At 39.4% G+C, this 10,622-nt stretch overlaps 1 protein-coding gene across 1 annotated transcript; it reads left to right on the forward strand.

Moving 5' to 3' along the window:
- Positions 1-2,277: 2,277 nt before the first annotated feature.
- Positions 2,278-10,258, forward strand: MUC7 (mucin 7, secreted). The gene is made up of 2 exons (XM_024246221.2): positions 2,278-2,331; positions 9,071-10,258. The coding sequence occupies exons 1-2, from the start codon at positions 2,278-2,280 to the stop codon at positions 10,217-10,219; spliced, it is 1,203 nt and encodes a 400-aa protein (XP_024101989.1). The 3' UTR covers positions 10,220-10,258.
- Positions 10,259-10,622: the final 364 nt, after the last annotated feature.

Raw genomic sequence — 10,622 nt, forward strand, 5'->3', positions numbered from 1 at the left:
CCACAGTACTTTTTTTTAAATCCTCTGTCCTTTATTAACTTGTCTTATTAACAAGGAAATATGGTGTTCCATCACATTAACTGTCAGAAGGCAATCACTCTGCTTACTTTGAGAGCCCAACAGGAAAGAGTGGATGATCTGTTCCTGTTGGGAGGACCTGGGCCATGGTTGTTCGTTTCTCCATAAGTGCCATCAATCACTGTTCCACTACTCATCAAGCACGTAAGTTACTCATTGAGAACCTCTGATCGTCACTGTGCTCATCAGGAAGAAATTGATGCACAAAGAACTACTGTCAACCTCAGCAAACCACAACTATTCTTTTCTTTAAAAGTAAATTCCTTGACACAAGTGACCTTATCTTAAATCTAATAGATTTCCTATTTCCAAAAAGCTCTACTGGAGTATTATAAAACCTGAAAATTCTCTTGTGCTTTCTCTTCTTTTGCTTCTAGTTACCATCCTCAAAGGATTGACTAAAAGCAAGCAACTGGATTGAACACCCTAAGAAGAAAGACTCACACTGCACCAGGTACGTGGATACTTTAGATAGATTCTGATAGAAACTAAACAGCTTTCAAGTAATATACATATATTAAGTAATGGCAATAGTTGTTCTAATACAGTTATTCTCCTCTCTTCTTATGAACGGCCAAACTGTGTGGTAACACTCAATTCATATGTTATTAGAACACAATATGATTGGTAGGAATGTTTTTTGGTCTTGAAAATTAAAAAAAAAAAAAATCTGACAATATATTAGGAACCTGAAGAATACTAAGTAGCCATTTCTTTTTTCAATTGGGTCAGATTGTTTTCTTCTTAGTGTGCTAGTACTATAATAATACCGCTGAGACTTTATTATGGATAAGACATTATTCTCAGTACGATTTGTAATATATATATTATTCCAGTCAATCCTCAGGACATTCTTATGATGTAAGATTGCAACTCACTCAAAGTCATGCAGTGAGTGGCAGAGTCACACAGTAAGTGGGCAGAGCTTAAACCAAGTCTCTGACTGACTCTAACACCCATTTTATAAACCACGGGATTGTATTGTAAAGTGTGTCTAATCTCACAGCCCACCACATTGACATGCACACTAATTACCTGCCCTAATACGTAATCTGTCTATATGATTTAACCTTTGTTTTCTAAAGCTGATAAGCTGGCATGTACACATTACATATATAACCAAAATGAGAAAAATAAAAGACCACATTCTTCTCTCACTCTTCCCTTCTACAACCTATAGCCAAAATACAATTCTCTTTTGCAAGTAGTTATTCAAAAAAATATACATATTAAGTCTGCACTATGTACTAGACATGATGACATAACGATGAATAAAGCATAATTCCTGCCATTTCGGGACTTAGAAAAAGGGTATTGGCCAGACACGGTGGCTCACACCTGTAATCCCAGAATTTTGGGAGGCCGATGAGGGTGGATTGCTTGAGCCCAGGAGTTCAAGACCAGCCTGGGCAACACACTGAAATCATGTATCTACAAAAAATAAAAAAATAATAATAATGATAACAATAGCCAGGAGTGGTGGTGCATGGTGCATGACTGTAGTCCCAGCTACTAGGGTGGCCAAAGTGAGAGGATCGCTTGAGCCTTGGGGGTGCAGGCTGCAGTGAGCCATGCGTGTGCCACTTCACTCCAGCCTGGACAACAGAGCGAGACCCTGTCTCAAAAAAAAAAAAAAGTGCAAGAAAAAGGATTATCAAATGGCAAAATCTTCAGTAGAATGAAATTGGAGGAAGAGTCCATTTGAGCTGGTTCTTTGTTCCAAGTGACAGCCTTATAGCACAGAGACAAAGAGCATTTTCCTCTAACATCAGGAATCTTTGCAAAACTGTGCAGTATCAGGTCATTTATATGATGGTTCCCCAGAGAGGGAAGCTTCCTGAATTAGAAAAGAAATAAGAAGAAAATTATTTCCTTTTCTTATTGCTAAACTTCCTAAGATCCTGCCTTTCCTAGCCAATCTTTAATATCAATAGAAAATGCTCATGTTGCAAACTAGTTAGAATAATTCTTGAGCCTCCTCCATTGCTTCCTCTCTAAAAGAATGCATTTTAGGCCTGAAGCAATTTTGCATCACCCCTATGGAATGAAAATGTATACATAATTTTCAGAAACCATTGGTCTCTTTTTGCCTGTACTTTCTAATAAAAATAAGTCATTTACCAAAACGCATTCCTCTCCCATAATATCATAACTAATATTAAGCCACATTTCTGCTTTTCCCAGGAGACATCAGAAAGAATGAAAACTCTGCCGCTGTTTGTGTGCATCTGTGCACTGAGTGCTTGCTTCTCGGTAAGTATTCACCCAAATAAGTTTTTTCCTTAACTATCAATAACAAACACTTAGTGTACCTACCTGAGACTTTTAAAGCATAATAGGCAACCCCTATTTCCCAGAAGCTTGACATCTTTTGTTTCCAGGAAACATATAAATATGGATAACTGGCCGGTGCACTGGCTCACACCTCTAATCCCAGCACTATGGGAAGCCTAGGAGGGAGGATCACTTGAGCTCAGAGAAGTTCAAGACTAGCCTGAGTAACATAATGAGACGGTATCTCCACAATAACAACAACAAAAAAAAAAATTTAATTAGCCAGGTGTTGTGGTGCATGCCTGTAATCCCAACTACTCGGAGGCTGAGGTGGGATCGTAAGCCTGGGAGGTCAAGGCTGCAGCAAGCCGTAATCACACCACTATGCCACAGCCTGGGCGACAAAATGAGACCCTGTCTTAAAAATATATACAGCTAGGTAGACAGACTAGATAGATAGGTAGGTAGACTAGACAGGTAGGTAGGTAGGTAGGTAGGTAGGTAGGTAGATAGAGCGAGCATAAGGAAATAATTTGTTTCATTTATCCAATATCTATAGAGCACAAACTTTATAGTGAGTGACTGACACAGATGAAAACCCAGATTTGTAAGGCCTTTAGGTCTTGGTGTGGAATATGGATTCAAATCTGTCGAGAAGTCTCAGCATGATCAAAGCACTCCCAGGGGAGTTACCTGACAGGATTCTCAGGAGAAGACAGGTAGCAGGTAACAAAAGCTGAGATAAGGAGACTAGTCAGGAAACTATGGCAGTGGTCCAGATAAAAGATGATGATGACTTGCACTAAATTTCAGCAATTAAAAGATAAGAGTGGGTTTAGGATATATTTTAGTGATTGAGTCTACTATATCTTCTGCTGGACTGTATATGTGGTAAAAGAAAGAAATGAACAGGCCGGGCACGGTGGCTCATGTCTGTAGTCCCAGCACTTTCGGAGGCCAAGGCAGGTGGATCACCCGAGGTCAGGAGTTCAAGACCAGCCTGGCCAACATGGTGAAACCCCATCTCTACTAAAAATACAAAAATTAGCTGGGTGTGGTGGCAGGCACCTGTAATCCCAGCTACTTAGGAGGCTGAGGCAGGAGAATTGCTCGAACCTGGGAGGCAGAGTTTGCAGTGAGCCGAGATTACATCACTGCACTACAGCCTGGGTGACAGAGCAAGATTCTGTCTCAAAAGAAAAAAAAAGAAAGAAATGAACAAAAATGTTCTAGTTTGGGGCATGTTACATTTGAAATGGCTATTAGACTTCTACATCAAGATATCAGGAAAACAGTGGATATATGTTGTCTGGAGTTCAGAAAGAAATCTAGGAGTAAAGTCTATATTTAAAACATACTTGAAGCCATGAAACTTTACAAGATCACCTAAGGTGAAAATGTAGGAAGTTTGGATATGGATAGAGAAAATGGAGGACCCACAAGAGGGGACAGGAAAGGATGGCTTCCAAAACCAAGAGAAGACTACAAAGTGGACCTTCTATCTTTAAGAAATTTAGGGTGTACTGGCAAAGGAAAATTAAAATTAATAATGACATAATGTGATTACAAGGTGATACATGCTGTAATAATAACCATATTTTTCTCTAATGCTATGCACCTGTAAGTATTTATTGAATTTTATTTTGACAAAATTTCAAATAAGAATCAAGAAGTGGAATGTACTTTTTTATTGAATGAGGATGGATAGCCTCAGAATATTATGCCAGTAGAGTAGAGAGAGAGAGGGCAGAAGAACTGATGAAGTGGATGGAATTTACTCTTGGATATTCCCATATTTCTCACTTACCATATAATATCCCCCAAAAAACAATCAGGCTTTTTCCCGGACCCTAATGCTGATTTCTGTGACTGTAGAAGAGTGTTCAAGCTGGGCTCAGAAGATGTGGGCTTAAACTCATCTCTAATGTTTACCATCCAGATGAATCTTGAGCAATTTAGAATCTATTTATAGGGCCCCTATTTTCCCTATGTGTAAAATAATAATAACACTATATGCTTCACAGGGCTGCTGAAGGGTAAATGAGAATTTATAAATTATAAAATATAGTGTAGATATAAAAATTATGATAAGATTATTGTAATCTCAATTTACATACTAGTTGATAAGGCTTTAAGTTCTGAATATGCACAGTGATGTTAACTTTTTAATAAGTAAAATTTTAATAAGGAATCCCTGGCTACCAACACCTCTATATTGAAAGAAATAACTTTCCAGTCAACACAAATCATGTTATCGTGAAATGATGAATCTGGGTTGTTCTTTTGAGGTGGCCCTTCATTATAACTCCCTCAAATCCAGACACCTAAAGAATCCTTTCTTCCAAGTGCTTAGAATAAATAAAACTCTTCAAGCTGCCCAAATCTCAAAAAGTGCCTGGTGAGAGAAAGAGTTTCCAAAGAACTTGAATATAAGAAGGTAGCACAGAAATACCTTGACCTGATCCTTAGAAAATACAGGAATGAGAGGTCAGGAGTTCGAGACCAGCCTGGCCAACATGGTGAAACCTCGTCTCTACTAAAATTACAAAAATTAGCTGGGCATGGTGGCACACACCTGTAATTCCAGCTACTCGGGAGGCTGAAGCAGGAGAATCGCTTGAACTTAGGAGGCGGAGGTTGCAGTGAGCCAAGATCGTGCCACTGCACTTCAGCCTGGGTGACAGAGCGAGACTCCGTCTCAAAAAAAATAAAAAGAAAAGAAAAGAAAGGAATGTACCGCACAGTAGCATCAACCCCCAACCAAAAATGGTCAGTCCTGGAGCTCTAACAACAACCTGCTTTTGTGGAGTGATTTCAGGGAGCAGATAGTCTGGCTTCTCTCTTCCAGATATCCCAGAGAAAGACTTGAAGGGATGTATTCTGGAGTCAGATGAAGAGCTCTGTCAACTATAGCATTATTTAACATAATGCTTTCATTCTCTTTAAAAAAGGATCACAGATTTTCAAATGGTCATAAAAATAAGCTGGTAGCAAATGAAGAAATGAATTGTGCTTTCTAATTTCAATTAAATGTAATCTTGGGTCGGGTGCCATGGCTCACACCTGTAATTCCAGCACTTTCAGAGGCCGCGGCGGGAAGATCACCTGAGTCAGGAGTTCAAGACCAGCCTGGCCAACATGGTGAAACCCCCATCTCTACTAAGAATACAAAAATTAGCCAGGCATGGAGTACACACCTGTAATTCCAGCTTCTAGGGAGGCTGAGGCAGGAGAATCCCTTGAACCCGGGAGACGGAGGTTGCAGTGAGCTGAGATCACGCCACTGCACTCCAACTGGGTGACAGAGTGAGACTCTGTCTCAAAATACAAAAGTAAAAAATGTAATCTTGGCCTTGCTCTCTTCTAGTTCTCTTCCTTTCTGACTAATTTTCTCCTCCTCTTCCTTCCTCAGAGAATTTGGCATTCCTCTAGTTATTTTAGGAGTCTTCTGCTTTCTCATATCCTCCTTTTTGCTGCAAGTGCCATGTGTCTCTCCTTCTCCTTCCCTTGACTCCAGCCTACTCTATCCTTGCTCCTCATGTCTTCTCCCTCTTCTCTCCTCTCAAAAGTACAGTTTGCAAATGGAGAAACATTCTCCTAAAAGTTACTTAGTCTGAGACTTAGTTTTCCCATCCATATAATGAAGATAATAACCGTACCCACCTTATGATATTACTAAGAAATTAAATAAATTTTTATTTGTAAACCACTCAGAATAAGGCCTAACATAAAGTAAGTGTTATATAAAGACTTTTTTAATAAAAATAAATAATGAATGTGAACAGGCAGTCAGGGTTACTATCTTTAATACACCCTCCCTGGCATATCTATATTTATTATAAGGACCTCCATACTTCAGTCACCTAAACTCAAAACTTTAAAGGCATGCATTTTCAACTCCTTCCTCTCTCAGACTTCTCTAAATCCAACTCTGGTCGACAAGTTCTGTTATAACCACCTGTAACTGCCAATCATAATAACTAATCAATATATTAAGTAAATCAAACAAACTGGTCATTTGATACACGTTCCAGGCCAAGCTAACATTAAAATTAATAGGATTTTAATTAATTTGCCTTCATATAAAAATATGGTAGGTATTATTTTGGTCACCTAAAGTAAAATAGCTGAAACTATTTTACATATGAATAAACACTTTTAAATGTTAATACTTTATTCAATAAGAAATTAGTTATTGTTATCATTTCTATGCATTTACTCATTCAATTAATAGCTAATGAGTACCTGCCATATGCCAGGCATAGCTTTAGGTATTGGGCTTACAGAGGTGAATGAAAGAGGAGCCTTCTTGAGGCTCATGTGATTAAGGGAATGAACCACATAACTGTTTCAAAGCAAATAGAATTAGACTTTGGATCTGGAGTTTAATTTAATCCAAATCATTTTATAAATGAATAAACTGACATCCAGACACATTAAGTGACTTGACCAAAGTCACTCAGATATTCAGTGGCAGACACAGGACAGAGCCAAACCTCCACTGCTGGTCTGTTGCAGCCTGTTTCATACATGTTCCTATAAGATCTGGACATTCTTTGCAACATCCTCAGAGACCATCTGGAAAGGGAAAGACCGAGATCATGGAATGTGAGGCCCTCAATCCTGCTTCAGTCAGAGCAGGTCCTTAATTATGTAGATTGCATATTCAATCTCCAGGGAAAGATCTGTTTGAACAATATGACCTGTTCTATTTTATATGAGAAAACAACTACCCCTGTAATGGATAGGATCTCCTCAGAGATTCCTGGAGTCAGTGTTACCGATTCTGAAAACCTATGCCCTTTTAAGAGAGATCTATGGAAAAATACCAAAGTTATGTGAGTATCAGGAGCCATTATGTTAGCTAATGGTTGTTCCCAGTTGTGAATTAAAATTTCCTGGATAATTTAATTTTCTAAACAAATAATACTTTCTTGTATTGATGAATGTTGGGGAGAATGTCCAGATCTTAGAGGAACATGTTTGAAACACACTGCAACAGACCAGCAGTGGAGGTTTTAGTCTGTCCTGTGTCTGGCATTGAATAATTGAATGACTTTGGGCAAGTCACTTAATATGCCTGGATCTCAGTTTATTCATCTATGAAATGATTTTGATTAAATTAAATTCCAGATCCAAAATCTAATTCTACGACCTCTTTGCTTTGAAATAGTGATGTGGTTCATTCCCTTAATCACATGAGCCTCACAATGGTCCGTTTCATTCACCTCTGAAAGCCCAGTATCTAGAAACTATTTTTGAGGCTGGATATATTAGTCTCTGAGGAAGTTATCTTAGTTAAACAACTAAGCTAGTCTCTCAGAAGTTGTCACTTCATGTGCACTAAACTTTGTGTCCAAAGAAAGCTTTATAACTTGCGACTGGAATGATTTACCCATTTGGTCACCTAAAAACGACTTCTGTGAACATCATTAGGAAGAAAACGTAACCTATCCTTGTTTGGGATGTTCTCATTTATCCTGTTAATATTTCTTTTCTCCAATTTAATATAACTTATCACTAAAAAAGGTAGTATGAGATGGAATACAGGGAAGAGGGATATAAAAGGCATGAAGTATGTTTACAGATAAGAAACTGAAACAGTGATGGTACTCTAACTCAAATAATGTCAGCAATGGCTAAAGGAAATAAAAATATTCATCTTGCAAAATGATGACCCACATGGCATAGAAGTTATTTTCAAATTTTGAAGGACTTCTGGATCTTCTGTAAATCTGTCAAAACAAAATTAGGACCAAAGGATGGAAATCTTCATGAAGAAAATTCTACTCAGTTAAGAATGAAAATCCCAAAAAACAAACCTACATTCAGTGTCAAGAACTCTCTACCAGGCTGCCTTAGGAATTACAGTAGTGAGTTCCTAATCAGAAGAGGTTAGATGCGTAGACTAGAAAGCCTTTCAGCAGGTGTATTGATAAAAGATCAAGTATCAGATGTACAGTTGGACTAGATCAGTGTTCTTTTCGGATGTAAACACCTTTCAGAAATCATGAAAACCATTGGTGCTCTATCCAGACAAAATGCATAAACATGCAAATTTTCTCTAAAAATCAGATGATTCATGAACCCCCTGAACCATGAATTCTGTAGTTCTAATTTTTTAAACAATAAAGTTAAAAGGTAATGACCAAAGTTGTTTCTCCAATTTATAAAGGCTAAAAACTGTTTCCTGAAATACGGAGAACATGAAGCTGGGGTGGGATATTTTGTTTGTTGGGGCTTTGTTATTGTTTGGCTATTTCATGTTTTTATCATGGTAGATATGAGGACTGTAATCCAGAAAGGGCTCCTGGATCTCAGTTGAATGTCTTTGACTAAAGTTTTGTGAACAGGCTGAGCAAGCAGGAAGCTTTTGTGCTGGGACCTCAGGCAGTAACTTGACCGTTTTCCACCAGAGGAAGAAGAGGGGAACTGTAAGCACAAAATTTCGTATCCAGCTAAGCATTCAAGCTAGAACCCACGGAATATATTCATCCCAGCTATCTAGAGAGTAGACATTTGATGAAAGGAAACTCTCTAGTAGCAATTCTTTCTTGAAACTTGGTGAAATTAGGAAGATAATCACTTGACTCAATAACGTACTCTGGTTTCTAATCCCAGCATTCCACAAATACCGCTCATCTCATGGTCAGCAGTGATCACCTGATTGATAAATGGATACTTTTTTCATTTCTTACATTTTCTTTCTTTTCTGCAGTTCAGTGAAGGTCGAGAAAGGGATCACGAACTACATCACAGAAGGCATCATCACCAATCACCCAAATCTCACTTTGAATTACCACATTATCCTGGACTGCTACCTCACCAGAAGCCGTTTATTACAAAGTCCTATAAATGTCTACACAAACGCTGTAGGCCTAAGCTTCCACCTTCACCTAATAACCCCAACAAATTCCCAAATCCTCACCGGCCACCTAAACATCCAGAAAAAGATGGCGGTGTGGTCAACCCTACCTTAGTGGCTACAACCCAAATTCCATCTGCGACTTCCCCATCAGCTTCCACCAAAATTACTACCCTTCCAAATTTGACTTTTCTTCCTCAGAATGCCACCTCCATATCTTCAAGAGAAAATCTTAACACAAGCTCTTCTGTAGCTACATTAACACCAGTGAATTCCCCACCTCCACAAGACACCACAGCTGCCCCACCCACACCTTCTGCAACTACACCAGCCCCACCATCTGCCTCAGCTCCACCAGAGACCACAGCTGCCCCACCCACACCTTCTGCAACTACACCAGCTCCACCATCTTCCTCAGCTCCACAAGACACCACAGCTGCCCCACCCACACCTTCTGCAACTACACCAGCTCCACCATCTTCCTCAGCTCCACAAGACACCACAGCTGCCCCACCCACACCTTCTGCAACTACAACAGCTCCACCATCTTCCTCAGCTCCACAAGACACCACAGCTGCCCCACCCACACCTTCTGCAACTACACCAGCTCCACCATCTTCCTCAGCTCCACCAGACACCACAGCTGCCCCACCCACACCTTCTGCAACTACACCAGCTCCACCATCTTCCTCAGCTCCACCAGAGACCACAGCTGCCCCACCCATACCTTCTGCAACTACACCAGCCCCACCATCTTCCCCAGCTCCACAAGAGACCACAGCTGCCCCAATTATCACACCTAATTCTTCCCCAACTGATCTTGCACCTGACACTTCTGAAACTTCAGCTGCACCCACACACCAAACGACTACTTCAGTCACTACTCAAACTACTACTACTAAACAACCAACTTCAGCTCCTGGCCAAAATAAAATTTCTCGATTTCTTTTATATATGAAGAATCTACTAAACAGAATTATTGAAGACATGGTGGAGCAATAGTATATTATATGTTGTAAAGTGTTCTGTCATTTATAAGATGTGATTTATGAGTGCAGAACTACCATCTTTACTTTTAGCACCAATCCCAACATGAAATTATATTACTCAGATTTAAAGCACTATCATTAATCTTTCAATCTAATTATTCACCACCACAAGACCTATTAACAAGACAAAATGCCTCTATCCCACAAGCCAGATGCAGGTCTGAGGTTCAAAATAACTCTTTGGATCCTACAGAGATAGCCTACTGAGGGCAGAGAAAGTCCTTAGATAAAGAGAGAATATTGTATGGGCCGTCAACCATTTACTTTTCCCTAAATGTTGGAAACTACAAAATCACTAACTTGTACCACCATCAAAATCCCACCGGAACCATCTAATCCTACAAATATAAAGGGGT

This window comes from Pongo abelii, chromosome 3, assembly GCF_028885655.2.
Source record: "Pongo abelii isolate AG06213 chromosome 3, NHGRI_mPonAbe1-v2.0_pri, whole genome shotgun sequence".
Lineage (NCBI taxonomy): Eukaryota > Metazoa > Chordata > Mammalia > Primates > Hominidae > Pongo > Pongo abelii.